Source organism: Doryrhamphus excisus, linkage group LG1 (assembly GCF_037039965.1).
Source record: "Doryrhamphus excisus strain RoL-2023G ecotype Guam linkage group LG1, RoL_Dexc_Guam_v1.1, whole genome shotgun sequence".
Taxonomy (NCBI): Eukaryota; Metazoa; Chordata; class Actinopteri; order Syngnathiformes; family Syngnathidae; genus Doryrhamphus; species Doryrhamphus excisus.
In genome coordinates, this window is record NC_136357.1 from 11,179,222 (window position 1) to 11,195,183 (window position 15,962).

Below are 15,962 nucleotides of genomic sequence, written 5' to 3' on the forward strand. Positions count from 1 at the left end.
CAGGCTTCAAAAACAGTTTGTCGGCTAGTCCAGCTGCATACTGGCCCATGTTCACAAAACAGTCCAGTGTTAAATGCCGTTGACAGATTGAAATTTTTTTTTTGTTGGTAGGGAATCATAACCTCCAACCACTTGTGCCTGATGCATCGTTAAGAATTGTTAACAAATGTGTCTTTCCCTTACATCCAAAGAAACACTTCATATGAGCCATTGCTAACAAAGTAAACACAAGCAGAGCTTGGGGGAGGTCAGAGAGCGTATCTCGCCGACAGCGCACACCCATATAAGGAAGCCCACCTATGTGTGACATCACAAACCTCCAGCTTTACAACGCCAGGGCTCTCTTCCAATTGCGTAACCCTTGTTATCTGAAACTTTGGCATTGTTTACCATGAGAATACAACATTCTAACAACATTTGTAGGTCAGAAAAGTGGAAAAAGCATCACGGTTCCCCTTTAAAGCACATAAATGATGTTCGGGCAATGCAAGCGATAAGGAAAAAAACAATGGACGGCCACTAATTGAGGATCGTTAAAAGAGAAGGGCTTGCAGCCACACACAGTTTAACACTAAAAATGTCAGGGAACATAAATCATCTGCTTGCATGGACACACTGGCTACTAATGCATTAATCCTTTGTGGGGCCATTAACTGTTGGATGGCATACTTATACAGCAGGTTTTGCTTATGCTACAGTGGATTACAAAAGTGAGTACACCTCGCACATTTCAAAAAATATTTTTATTATTATTATACTGTAGTGTGTTATACTTGGGACAATACTATAAAAAGCAAACTTGAATATAGTTTAGAGTAGTCAGTGTATAGCTTGTATAGCAGTATAGATTTTACTATCCACTGAAAACCATTATTGTGTAAGTATCTGGCAACACAAGTGACGACACGTCACCTAAATTGTTCCCAAATTGTGAATATTTAGAGTGAGCACCATTGTTATCTAGCACTACCTTAATAATGTAAAGGCGGGGCACACCCTGGGCTAGTTGGCAGCCAATCGCAACAACTAACAATTTCGAAATATACATAGAATGGAAAATTCATTCATTTTCTACCGCTTTTTCCTCACGAGGGTCGCGGGGGTGCTGGAGCCTATCCCAGCTGTCTTTGGGCGAGAGGCGGGGCACACCCTGGACTGGTCGGCAGCCAATCGCAACTCACCTACAACTAACAATTTCGAAATATACATAGAATGGAAAATGATTGTAAAAATTGCTACACATTCTGAGAATGTGTCATGTACTGTAATAAAAATACTTGAAATGTGACCGGTGTACTCACTGTTGTGAAATACTGTACTGTACAGGCCCACCTCTTCCTGGAGTGGACCATGTACCACACCTTACAATGGATCAGAGCACTTACACAAGTCAAACAAACCAGAGTTTCGATGTCAAGTGTGCCCAACCACTGCATACACTGACTAGTGGGAGTGTGCCCTTAAACACAACATGCACCCCCTAACCTCAAAAGTTCAGGTGTCATAGGGTTAATGTCAAGCATTTCTGGTCTGGAAGCAGAAAAAAGTAATTTTGGAAACAAAAAGCTCTTAACAAAGACACCTGGTTTATTACCTTTAACTACTATAATTAGGCTAACTACTAACTATAATTAGATGATGCAATATCAGCAGTAGCTGAAGCCCCAAACAACTCACTCATAGCGCACCAGCACCATCAGACGGAAGGTAATGCGACATGTTAGAGGTGTGGCCAATGTGCTGTTTTTGTGTTTTGTGTTTGAAAAAGTCAATGTTACGTATAGTGTATATTTCTATGTTGCTATGTGAAATCAGTGCATCCAGGAAGGAAGTTCCGGGAATGCTTAATATGATCGAAGTACAAATACTGATATGAATATAAACTGTACTAAATTGTACAAAAACATGGTCACAGCATGGAAACGTTGTTGGAGGTTTTTGGAGGCTGAACAGGTGTGTCCCATTATGTGCATTAATGAGCCGCCTCTTTTTTTAGCTGTTTTAATAGCTTATTTAGAATGCACAGTAAAGAGAAAGACATGTCTCATGTATGGATTGTGGATGAAAATTCATAAAAAAGATCCGTTTTTCTTTAACTTTCTTAGGGGGCACATTTGTGAAAAATCCCAGAAATGTGCGGTACCACAGAGATAATGTAAAGAGACAGGTCGGACAAGGCACAACGTGATGAGGGCTACCAAACGGCCATACCAGAAAACCCAACCCATAAATGAATCAGTGCAGATGCTTCCACAACTGATCCCATCTCTGTGAATATGTCCTACAGGGATGACACAAAATAGAGGCAGAGCTGAAGGCCCCCCCACCTCTAGAAATACAGTCACTTCTTTTTGGAGTGTGACAGAGCTGCTTTATCTGACTGTGACATCCACGGCCCTTCAGGGAAGCACATAACAAGTGCACTTAGGGTCTCACAACCTCTGGCAGCTGTCAGCAAAGTGAGATCATTCCCATTATTATGTCATTAAGACTCATTTCTGCAAATGACACCGCTTGAAAGAGCTGCCTTAAACACTTTGCTGATCTATTTAGAGAGAATTAATTACATCGGGCTTAGAGAGAGATCCTTAAACACTCTCAAAGACGATTTCCAGATGGGTCCCAAAAAACGTACGGGCATAATTAAAAAGGTTGAAACATGCCCTCCAGAGGGGAGTTAAGGAGTCATTTGTCCTTTGGTGACAGCCCACTAAGTGCTTTCTTTTGTAGGGCAGCTATAACACACTGATTCAGTCAGTGCCCTCCCTTATTGAGGGTCTTCCTTTATCAGCTCTTACACTTGTGAGTGCAGGACATCAGCAGGTTCACCCTGGACTGGTCGCCAGCCAATCACAGGGCACATATAGACAAACAACCATTCACACTCACATTACCTATGGACAATTTGGAGTCGCCAATTAACCTAGCATGTTTTTGGAATGTAGGAAGAAACTGGAATACCCGTAGGAAACCCACGCATGCACGGGGAGAACCCCCTCGGTCATCTCTGGAATCAAACGTGGGTCTCCTAACTGTGTGGCCTGTGCAGTAACCACTCCTTCACCGTACAGCCCTATAAAGTTCACATATGGTGCAAATAAAGCTACCTTTGAAAGCAACATTTTACAAAAGAAAACTAAGTTATAGCAAGTTTTCTAGGTATTTTTCAGCTTTCCATTAAATAAAAGCTATGTGATTTCCAAAAAACGTGATGGGTCAGGGTGAAAAAATGTTATGCATATTCATTGTGTTTAGTATATGAAGGTTATAGTGCCGTGCAGATCCAAACATATATAGTTTAACCACATTCTACTTAGTACCCTTTAAACTACCGTAAATTCTACTACTTTTTCTGCTACTTTTTTCCCAAACTTTCAACCCTGCGGTTTATTCAGTGATGCGGCCAAATTATGTAATTTTTCTAACGGCCGCCAGGGGCTCTCGAGTAGAAAAGGTAAGATTAAGACCGGTGGAATATATGCGTCGAGCAAGACTGCAACTTCTTGTCTTGTGCATAAATTAAATTAGCGTGAACATACCCTCATCATGGAAAATGCAAAAAGAAAGGCATATGACGCAGCTTTCAAGCTAAAAGCAATCGAGCTGTCCGATAGAAGGAAACAGAGCTGCTGCACGTAAACTTGGCATAAACGAATCGATGGTGAGACGCTGGAAACGGCAGCGGGAAGAACTGGAGCAATGTAAAAAGACAAAAAAGAGCTTTCAGAGGTAATAAAACCCTTCTTTCTTTGTAAATATGTTTTAATGTGGGCACATGCGGCTTATATACATGCTTATACATGCTTATATACATGCGGCTTGTGTATGTACAAAATCGGTTTTCCTCTAAAAATGTAGTGGGTGAGGCTTATAATCAGGTGCGCTCTATAGTCCGGAAATTACGATACAACTTAGTCATTCACTATTTCATGTCTGTATGCCGTATTGTTGTTCAAATTTATTTGGAGTGTTACCACTCGTCAGTGTCAGTCAAAAGTGAACATAGAAAGCAAATAGAAATAACGGCAACGAAAAATGTCTAGTATACAATGTAACAGGGTACACAAGATAAAAAAAACACAGATTAGCATGTGGTTTAAGAGGGGACACACAGAACTTGCATGAACTCCAGTTGATTAAAGAAGAAAAGTACTAAATAATCAATTTTTTCTGAGAATGAGATCAGAGCAACTCCATTATTGTTTGGTGACACTCACCAGGCCACAATGGAGCACAAACTGAATTATCCTAAGCTACATGGAGATGCTGCTGGATGGCTCAACATGTGGAAAGTGATGCTGACACATGTGGCTTGCATAAAAAAAAGAAACAACCAAGAAAAAAGTTCCGGAGATTCACAATGCAGGGCTGTGACGTGCCTGTTGCCTACTCGTTGGACTGAATCTCGTTTGCAGGATACCGCAACATCTTGCAGAGGAGATGTGAATACAACTTCAGTAAACACAAGTCTGAAAGTTAAATTGTAAAAGCTGCTAACACAGAAAACACACGACGAGAAAAAAAAGGTTAATTAAAGTATCTGTAAGGAAAAATAACATCTCTGTGGTGTAATTACCTCCACCAAAGAGGCCATGTTTTCATGATCTGTCTCTTTGAGGGAAATTGAGTGCACTAGTAAATATTTCTCTGCAAGAACCAATAACCTGTCGGTACTTCATCAGTTTTATGTGCCGTGTACATTTAAACACTTGTAGGCGCTCTCTTGTCACCATAGCAACTCCAGAGATGCTTTTCTTCAAACTCTAAGCCGACGCACCATTAAAATGATTCCTAAGCTGTTATTGTAAGGCAAAAGAACTACATATTGTTGTTGCTCGCACAGCAGGGAGCAACAAATGTTTTAAAAGGTAAAATCTATGTTAAGATAATGAAGTAAATTATGTTAATGTGCTTTACCTTGTAAAAGAACCGCTGCTCTCAGGGATGTTGTTTTTTTTTTTCCCCAAGAAAAGGATCATGTGCTGCTGAGGGAGCAAACAAGGGCCGACCTCAGATTAGCCACAATAATGTAAAGCAGCTGCTCACGTCTTCTGGAACTTGCCGTGACCCTTCGCCTGGCTGTGAACACGCAAAAGATCCGTCGGGAGCGTATTCAGGGTGATGACCTGTTTCTAACAGTAGCACAGCTGCTTTGATCTGACTATAGTCTGTTTCATGCTGTGTACAGTCTGTACACCAGGAGCCAAGATGGAGAGACGCCATGACAGTGTGTATTTTAATAGAAACGCCCACCAATATTGGCTGTACTTTCGGTCTTAGCAGTTTATCTGTAGTGTTTCTCATTGTGTTTAAGGATTGTATCTGGGACCATTTGAAAGTGACAGTGACAACGAAGCAAGATTGTGGTCTTATTGAGATGGAAAGGTTGCTTTTGCTGGCTTTAAGACCAGAGTTCACACTGTATCCCATTGAGCCTTTTGTTGATGCAGAATGTGATCCCGTACCTGCTCCGTCAGCACTTTCTGCAGTTTCTCCTGCAGCTTCTCCCGCCTCTTCTAGTGCCTCCTCCCAAGAAACCAGAAAGATAAAAGTAAGTTGTTCTCTTTTTATTACCATTTCAAGTTGTATTTAGTGTTGTGTTACTACCAGTAATTTAAGTTCAATTTAGTTATAAGATTGACTTATCCCAAAAATTTACTTTGAGTAAGACCCTCAAACAATGCACAACGATGAGCCAATTCAAGAAACAATACAAGCAGTTGATATATATACATATATCATATATACGTATATCACTATATTGACAGTTACTATGATACCGATTATGTCACAGATGGTCATATCACCTCGTACGTGACAAAAACATTCATTCATTTATTTTCTATCGCTTTTTCCTCACGAGGGTCGCGGGGTTGCTGGAGCCTATCCCACCTGTCGTCGGGCAAGAGGCGGGGTACATATAGACAAACAACCATTCACACTCACATTCATACCTATGGACAATTTGGAGTCGCCAATTAACCTAGCATGTTTTTGGAATGTGGGAGGAAACCGGAGTACCCGGAGAAAACCCACGCATGCACGGGGAGAACATGCAAACTCCACAAAGAGACGGCCGAGGGTGGAATTGAACCCTGGTCTCTTAGCTGTGAGGTCTGCGCGCTAACCACTCAACCGCCGTGCCGCCCGTGACAAAAATAAAATTAAAAAATAAATAAATAAATAAAACATTAAAAAATAAACTTAAACTATATTAGGAAAGCAGGAAGTGAACAAATGTAACAGTAATTGATTGTAAAAGTATCAGATGGAGGGTTAGGATTTAATAAGCTTTGCTTCTTCCTACTCCTTTTGGACATGTGGAACTGGGAACTGATTATGTGATGCACTCAATTGTAATCTGATGCATGTTCAAATGAAATAAAACCATTACCATTACCAACTTACATCACAGTGTAGGTACAGAACTTGTACATAAACCGACAATCACCTGGAATCAATAGTAGTAAAATGTGTGAGGTTTACCCAATAATTGACCAGGAATCAATGTCAATGCTACACTGTGGTATAACCACATCATCTGCTCCAGTGTCAGTTTGCATTTCTTGCATAAGTTGACACATCTGGTTGAAAAGAGAGCACTGCTGAATAATGAATGACACTTTTATTCCCTTTGAGATTATGGGCGAGACCTTAAAATTGAAACTGTCCACACATGAGGAGATTATTAGCGAAGATTGGCGCCATAAGAAAGGATTTAAAGATGTAGGTTTAAGTCATGCAACATGGTCTGCATTAAAGCCTATGCAGGCCTCTTTTTTTTAACTCCTTGAACCCATGATCCCGCTGCAGCATGCATAATGACAACCAGACAAGCATTTACACCATAACACATAAATCCACACTCATTATTAATGGCAGATTAACCTGCTTATTAAGGCCAAGGCAGGGACCAGGGGACAGCCTGAAGACAAGAGGAAGGGAATAGATTGTGCAAAAATGTTACCAGACAGTCATGCAGGGATCTGGGCCACCTATGCTACTGAAGGGAAAAATCTGCAAGTTGTTAGCTAAGTAGAATCCGGAAGGAGCACCCATGAGTAAAAAAGTTGGTGTATAACCGATAATTTCCTTTTACATAAACTAACCAGCATCACCAGACTTTCTTAGACTTACTGCAGAAGCAATCAGATAGAAATGAATGCTTCTCCATGTTAGGTTAACCTACCATACAATAAAATGGGTAATTGTTGGGTTTTATGGGAGTTGTAAGCAGCTCTGTTGTTAAAGTCGTCTATTTCCTGCATGACCCCTCATGAAAATAGTTAAATAATGTTTTTCCCAAACAAGACAAAGAATGCTACTCTCAAAATGAATTGCTAAATTGGACAACAGCATAGACAACATTCCTCCTCGTGTGCTGCAGCTCCATTTGACTGGTCTAACATGAGGCTGGTGCATATTTCACGCTGTTTAACACTGGCTACACGCCTGAAAAACAAATATTTCTACCAAGACAGCCAGAAGTGAGAAACCTCCACTTATTCAGCGAGTGATTAATGGTGTGCATTGCCGTGAAATGCTCCGCCGGGGCAGAGCTGTGAGTTTTGCTCTTGGAGCGATTACCTGTTGATATGGGTGGGGAGACGGAGGGGGGATTGTAAATGAGGTAACATACAAGCTCAGACTGGATGTAATTCATGTCCATAAAAGAGCGCTAACTCAGGTTTATCAACAACAATCCTCCGTGACTCTAATGATGCCAAAGCCATTAACCACAGTTCAAACAGAAAGGCTGCCGTGATGTCTCCATCCATCATTTGGTATCATTTCCTACAGCCATACCGAGGCACATTAGATGTTTTAATCCACTTTGTCATCTCACTTGGGACCATTTATGACCTCCATGAAGACAAATCATGCAGCACACAACCTCAAAAGTGAAAAATAATAATGGGCAGATGAAATGCATGTTTTATTATAATAGGGCTGCAACGATTATTTGCATAATTCGAGTACCTCGATTACAAAAACTATTAGACTACTAGAAAGTACAAAGAGCATCTAAGGATTAAGCCCAGAGGTATGTTTGGCTTATTCTCTGGCTTTTTCCATTTGGCTTATTCCACAAAATGCCTCATCAAGAGGTTAAAAGAATAACCATCTTGAAACAAAGTATTCAATTTGCCCTGTACTGTATTGCCAATTCACTATCCATGTATTTTGTATTGCGTGTGACTGCTAAATAACCCGCCACGAGGCCAAAGAAAATTGCGAGTGCCAGCAATTTAACAAAGAAGGTGAGAAACGTTATTGAATTTGATCACGTCAAGGTGTACGAGAAGTACAAACAATATTTCTGGGTTTCTGTAACGGATTCATTTGATTTATCTAATTTCCTATGTACAAATTTGCGTCAGTTTTCCAACATTTTGCTTTTTTTTCTGACCTTTTGGAACGAATGAACAAAAAACGAGATACCACAGCAGATGAAGCATAACTAAACATGTCAACATGAAGATCAAGATAAGGTTTTGTTGATTTTATGTTGTACAGTTTTTTTTACCATTAGGAAGGAATTTTATTATTATTATTATTGGGGGTGTGATAAAATAGGGATATATCGAAATATCGCACTATTTAACCATATGCTAAATTATCTGGAACCTATCCCATTTTGGGGGGGGGGTCACTATCATCATATTTAGATATTATCCTTATTGTGGGCCATAAATCACAAATCAGAGCGAACCTTGAATCAAAAGTATCTTGAAGTTAGGAAGCACTTTGGGCTATGACCAATCACAGCAGAGTGGGCATGCCCGGAGGCGGGCCGTTGGTGGAATAAAATAAAACAGACCATTTTGTCAGGAAGCACAAATCAAAGGAAATACAGCTGTAATAGGTGCATATTCTACAAAAAAAGTTTTTTGTGTGTGCAGCTGCTCTATAGGAGACCACAGCTCAATTCAAAAGGTCAAAAAATGTCCATAATAAGTCCCTCTTAAAAATGGTACTGGTAAGGATATATAATAGCAACAGTGGGAAAAATCGTTGTGAAACCTGACTATAGTGGAGGTCAGCCAACACCTTGCCAAAACCTCTGACTCAGTAATGTTACCACTCTTACTAACACAAGAGTTGTCTGGCCTAGAAGAATATTGAGGATCACAAAAGTAAGTGGTTGTCATGCCGATGACAAATTATAACAAAGCATCGTTATTCTACTGTCAAATTCAATCCCATTGTTTAAAATTCTGTGAATGGTCCAACATGACTTGTGAGTAATTGTGTTTTTTTTTTATAAAAACAGACATACTGTTGCCACTGTACTTGAACACCTACACGATGAGGCACTGTAAAGTCAACAACATCCAGTTTGCAGAGTTCTGCTATTCACATAGAAACTCTGTGGAGGACTCAGACACTCCCAAAGCCAACATTGTTTTGGTTTTGGTGGGACTTAATGACACTCTTTACACAGGTTTTATTAGAACTATATGAAGTATGTGCCATATGTAGTATATTCACAAAATGATGATTACTTACCATAAGAGAAGGTGAGGCGTGGAGTGACATCATGCTCGGCAGCAGCCAAATGAAGAGAAATAAGAAGTAAAAGAGCGAAGACTTGGAGACAGAGGCAGGCCATCCTTATTGTCCACATGTCTCCCCGGGACAGGCAGCCTCTATTTGACTTTCAGGTTTTGGTGGAATTCATCAAAAGTTAGCGTGTTTTTTTGTCCCCCCTGCCTTGCTCCCGTCCGTCTCTCTCCTCAGACAGCTCCGGGCGCCTTGAAAGAAAGGCCTATGCAGTTTCGGGCACACCCTCGTGTTTGCAAGGGATGCTGGTTTGGAGGGATGGCGTGCACCTCAGCTTTCTATGGGCAGACTCCATGCATACACAACAAGGCAGGCTCCCTCTGATATCTGCAAAAGAAAAAAACATTAACGATAAATTAAACGAGCTTACAGAGACACCAAGAATAAACAAAAACAGGAAACTGCAAAAAACATGCTGCATTGAATGCATTAGTCGGAATGAGACTCACTACAACAATAGTGGAGCAGAACGAGTGTCTTCTGTATTTACTTCTCTGAATGTGGTAAAGAGGAGATTGAGGGCAGCAAGAAAACGGACTGCTGCAGCAAAGTGGAGACTGTACAGCACAACAAATGCCAGCTGTGCATCCTAGCTGGCTATAAAAAAAAAGCAAGCACCAATATAAATCAAATATTGACTGTAGCTGTGATGAGATAAAGTCATTGTAGAAAGTTTCAAGCTGCTCTTTTCATCGCACACAACATATGTAAGGTCAGTCTCTGCTTAGGGGTATACTAAAGTAATAGAACCGCCTGTGATCAGTGTCAGATTAGACATTAAAATATGACTCCAGGGTGTTTTTCAGGTCAGGTTCATTTGATAGAGTCAGCTGCTGACAACTCAATGCCACCAGCAGCACCTCTTATCTGCATCTGAATCGCTCCTGCCTGCTCTATTGTTCACTTCACTGCCTGAGACAAGAAATCTGCCGATTCTTGGAAATGTTTGTTTAAAGAAAAATGTGTTATTCAGATAAGACAAACTATATGCACATTGTTGAGAAGCAAAGAGAATGTGCAAATGCATTATGGTCAGTGATTCCAGTTCCCGGTTGCATCGGTGATGGACTTAGAGGGCAATTCACAAACGTTGATTAACCGACGGCTGCAGGATGTGGACGGAAACTCAATACGGACATCCCGGTTACAACTGCAAACACTCCATTACAGCGGCCTCGGGGAGAACCTAATTAAATGCAACCGACAGGAGGTTCAGTTTTATGCGAGACGTGACGATCGATAGCAAAAGGCGGCAAAGCAAAACTATTCTGGCTACACTGGCTCCGAGACGTGAACCGCAAACACAGACATCTCCAGAGAAGTCTGAGATGAGGAGGGAGACACAGATGTTACACAGGCAGAAATAAACACAGGATATATGGCAACAAAAAACAACTTTAATGATCATTTTAGATACTAACGCTTGCAGAAATGATTACTTCTCGGCTTTGTGTAACGAAGAAGACGATGAAATGCCACACATGCAAGAGGCTGAGGCTGAGCGAGAGCTGGAGTCAGCTAAAGTGAAAGAGAACAAGGGTCCCTCTGACAGCATAACAATCTATATGCAACTCTGCACTTCACTGCTCTCTTCTGCATCATGCATAAACTGAATCATCCCTTTCACTCTCCACATAGACCTGATAGTGTGCTCGGCTATGGATATGCCGACATCCTTCCTATAGCACATCCAGGAGCGTATACATCAGCCTTTTTGGGTCGACATGCTGATTCTACATAGTATCGGACTCCATGTAAAGTGTGGTGTTTTTATTTTAGTTACATTGGAGGGGCTGAATATGCTAAATCCATCTGATTTGTACAGTTTGAACACACCATTATTATTATTAACTACACGGGAGCCAGGCAACGACATTTTGTTGGCAATTTCACTGCTGTGTTATTGTGCAATGACAATAAAGTTTGTCTGTCTGTCTGTCAATCAAAGTACTTCCAATGATCCTTTCTGTTAGGCGATGCAGGGAGGTAGGAACGACTGCAAAATGGAGCAACAGCACATGAAGAAAAGAAACACGATAATAGAAGTTTTTTTTTTTTTTACGTCTTTGCAACAAGTACTTGGATTTTAACATTACACTAGCATTTAAAGGTTTGGACACAATTCATGCGATTGAATGAAAAATGGTTCTGCAACACCAGAAAAAAAAAACGTTTTTTATATTTTTAAACTAAAAAACCAGCAAGAAATGACATCCACCACTTCAACTGTACAATGTGCTTTGGAGTGCAAGCAACGGCAGTCACAATTGATTAACAGAAATCAGCTGAATCAGTCCATCACCAACATTGCATTTGACAGTTCATGCAGATGAATCTATTACACAAAGAAACAAAAAAAAAAAAAAGAAGTGGTGCTCAGACAAGGGAGTGAATCGTCATCCACCATCTTATTCATTAACACGAGGGCTGTAATTATAGGTCAGGGGTCGGGAACCTTTTTGGCGAAGAGAGCCATGAAGGCCAGATATTTTAAAATGTGTATCTGTGAGAGCCATATACATTTTTTTAAACATTGAATGCAATAAAATGTGTGCATTTTTATGTAAGACCAACAGTTTTAGATAATGGGCTCTAATTACGTAGACCAGGCACACTACCCCACGCCAATGGGGTGTGGCCAGCACACTTTCGTGAGCAGCGCAGTGTCTAATAATAAATCAAATACTTGTTGCCATTAATACAACTTCTGCTGCTGCATAGTTTTGCACCGTACTCCGTAGACGTATTTCATTCTTTTGGCCATCTTCGTCAGAAGGCTTGGTTCTGCAGCTTTAGCTATTTGACTAAAGGAGGAAAGTTTACATTTACATGTTTTTTTGACATCTCAATGGCCGAGGTAGACTACAGCATTACCCAGTAATAATCAAGTTTTGGTGTTTCAGGAAAGATAGATATGGTTGGCCGTATTGCAGCAGAATATAGATGGACAAATTAAAATGCATAAGAAAGTTGTTGATTTTGAATATTATTTTTAACAGTCATTTCTGTGATGCTTTACTTTAAAATGTTGGGAAAAATAAATGTTTATTGTGGTAAGAAATGCTTGAGAGCCAGATACAGTCATCAAAAGAGCCCTACCTGGCTCCCGAGCCATAGGTTCCCTACCTCTGTTATAGGTTATCACCTTCGGTCTCAGGCTGATACTGACACTTGGGGGCATGATACCTGGCCTGATACCAGACAAACCATGTGATGATCTTATTATCACATACTATTTAATCATGAGCTTATTATCACATACTATTTAATCAAAAGACCATTTTGTTTCCAGAAAATTTTCAGTTTATTACATGCATTATATCTAAACAGTGTAAACTGTGTGTTCACGCTTGTGCACTGTTCTCTGATTGGTTGTTTCACGGGCACGATACCAGAGCAGCGCGCTCTGAGTGGACAGCTACGGGGGCTGATACTGGACATGGTTAAACTCTATATTTTATCAGTATCACTGCCCTGGGCTTTGACACAGTATCATTTCGGCCTTTTCCCGTATCATTCATGGGCGGTTTCTAGGGTACAGGGCCAATTAATACTGTAGTATGTGATAATAAGAAAAACTCCCACATTTGACAGCTGTCTGCTCTCCAAATAACAATCTCAGTATCTCAGTGTTGTATGATAGAGAAGAACATAAGAACATATGTTTACATTGTATTTCCTGTGTGGTCACAATATTTTTAAAGAGGAAATTAACATTATATTTAGCCCATTCCCAGAAGTCTTTGCCATCACTTCCTGTAAGGCAGCTGCAGCCATTACGTCATAAAAGCATCCACTGTACAGTATATTATCCGAATGTGAGGACAGACCAATGACAGCACATCTTACTGTGAGTATTAAAAATAGCCACTGCTGAAACAGGTGGTGCCGCCATAATCATGCAGACCATTGGGGGCCAGCTGCAGAAGGGCTGGCGGATCAATATGACCCCACAGGCGCATCTGTCATCTCACATACCAGCCTCTTACGTCACAGATTTTGCCGTTGTGATACTCATTGTGCACGCCGCCTTTCAGTGGTGTGAGAGAGCAGAGGTGAGAAGGGAGGGAATCATCTGTCAGACGAGGCTGTTTAATGGCACACAGACTAAGAGGCTGATACCAGGGGCGAGCCTCGTAAGGGTGTTGACGTTGTTTTGCACTGTTGCTACCATCGCTTATTGTGTTTCTCAACACGGAGGTACAGTATGATTCACGTCTCACGTAATGTTTACACCAAGCAGTTCCTGATCAGGCTTGCATTGCCATCATGGGGTGTACGTAGGCAGGATGATAAGCACCTGTGTCAGCTTCGTAAATAGCATTTAATCCGACAATACATGCAACAAAAAAGACAAACCATTACGGTGCTGCTTGGGGACATTTGCCATTTAACAACAGGCATTCGTGACTGGGCATGCAAAATTTGGAGTACAGTTATGAAACTTTTGATATTTGACAATATTTCAACATTCATTCATTCATTTTCTACCACTTTTCCTCACGAGGGTCGCGGGGGGTGCTGGAGCCTATCCCAGCTGTCTTTGGGCGAGAGGTGGGGAACACCCTGGACTGGTCGCCAGCCAATCACAGGGCACATATTTTTTCATCATTATTTTAAAAATATATTTAAAAACAAAATTAATTACTTCAAATGTTTTGCCTAATGTAAAAAAATATATACAAATAATAATGAGAAATTAATGAAAAAAGTAATGAAAATAATTCATTCATTCATTTTCTACCGCTTGTCCTCACGAGGGTCGCGGGGGTGCTGGAGCCTATCCCAGCTGTCTTTGGGCGAGAGGCGGGGAACACCCTGGACTGGTCGCCAGCCAATCACAGGGCACATATAGACAAACAACCATTCACACTCACATTCATACCTATGGACAATTTGGAGTCACCAATTAACCTAGCATGTTTTTGGAATGTGGGAGGAAACCGGAGTACCCGGGGAAGTCTGACTTAAGCCTTTACATTCTTTCTTGCTTGATTTGTTCCATAAATTATTAGCCAAAGGTTTAATAAAAATGTTTGTGATGATCATATTTTATCATGTCATGTTATTACTCATTAAACTTTATTCAGATTTTAGCTTGTGAAGTGGATTTGATTTATTATTGAAACAAATGAATGAGATCAATTAAATCTATACAGTGTTAATATTTAATGGGCCAGTCTGCACTGAAAAAATCAGGCCCCAATGTCAAAAATGTTAAGAACCCTTGCTCTATACCACGAAACAGTTAAGAAAAGGTTAAAAAGTAAAAGCATTCCCACTCATCAGGTCAACGTCATTCATGCAGCAATTTGGAAGTAATCCTCAAACCCCCCATTAGGGTCACATTTTTCTATAAGCTTTACGTCTTCTTTCAAGAGCAAATGCTTCTCCACTGAATCACAGCAAAAAAACTATCATTATGGCAAGATTAAATAAAATAACCCGAGGTGAAATCTTTGTAGAAATGCCCATCAGAGTGACATAAAAAAGAAGTAAGCCGAAAGCTTGCCATTTTAATGGTCCTGCTTAATTTTTTATCACCTTTTTTGAAAACTGGCATGTGGCTGCTTAGAAAGTGAGTCATAAGGTATTTATGGAAAGACTATTAAACAACTCCCGTTATCCCGTGAATAAAAATGTAAAGTTTGCATTTCTGATTAAGGAAGTGTCGGAACATATTCCTGCTCGACCCATTTTAAGTTCAATCCCCAGACCCAGCTAAGAGCAATTAATGGTTCATTTTTACCCTGAATGAAGCATACAGCTGTAATTATGACCATATGCTATTCCAAAGACGTTTAATTGCCTCATTAAAATCTTATTTAACTACTCAACAGAGACGGGGGACATTTTGAACCTCGGGTTCAGGGGAGCTAACTTCATCAAGCTCGCTTCTCTGCTGGGGACGGTGACACACACAATCGGAAGTTGTGAAGAAGATCTTAGTGTGGACTTGTTCAAACAAATTTGAAGCAGTATTGACAGATTAGCGTCAAATACGGCCGGTTAGTATGAATAGGAATATTTCATCACCTCTGTCTGATACAAGTGCCTAAATCAGCCGGATCTCAGAAGTGGAAATATTCCTAATCATATTCCGTTTCATTCCTCCGGGCAAAATTGTCCTAACAGATGTAGAGCAGGCAAGAAGATTGCTGACAAAATGTAAAGTAGCTTAGTTACACCATAGCCTGCTTTCGCTATTAGGGTCCACGTTGGTGAAAGAAGAGTAGCAGAGGAAGGAAAGAGCATTAAAAGAGCATAATAGAAGAAGATTACGCAAACACACAGTTGTCTTGTAGTCTCATCACAGTCAAATTTGTGTCAAGTTAACAACCTGGTAAGTCGAAAAAACCTCAAGACATCTTCAACCATACTAACATTGCAGACCAAAA

The 15,962-nt window shown here is 40.5% G+C and overlaps 1 protein-coding gene across 1 annotated transcript in view; it reads right to left on the reverse strand.

The window, feature by feature from the left end:
* Positions 1–15,962, reverse strand: part of sema4ba (sema domain, immunoglobulin domain (Ig), transmembrane domain (TM) and short cytoplasmic domain, (semaphorin) 4Ba) — a 46,908-nt gene that overhangs the window by 14,479 nt on the left and 16,467 nt on the right. Inside the window, exon 2 of the mRNA XM_058074617.2 lies at positions 9,511–9,891. Within this exon, the coding sequence (XP_057930600.2) occupies positions 9,511–9,628 (118 nt within the window). The 5' untranslated portion in view covers positions 9,629–9,891. The remainder of the gene's footprint in view (positions 1–9,510; positions 9,892–15,962) is intronic.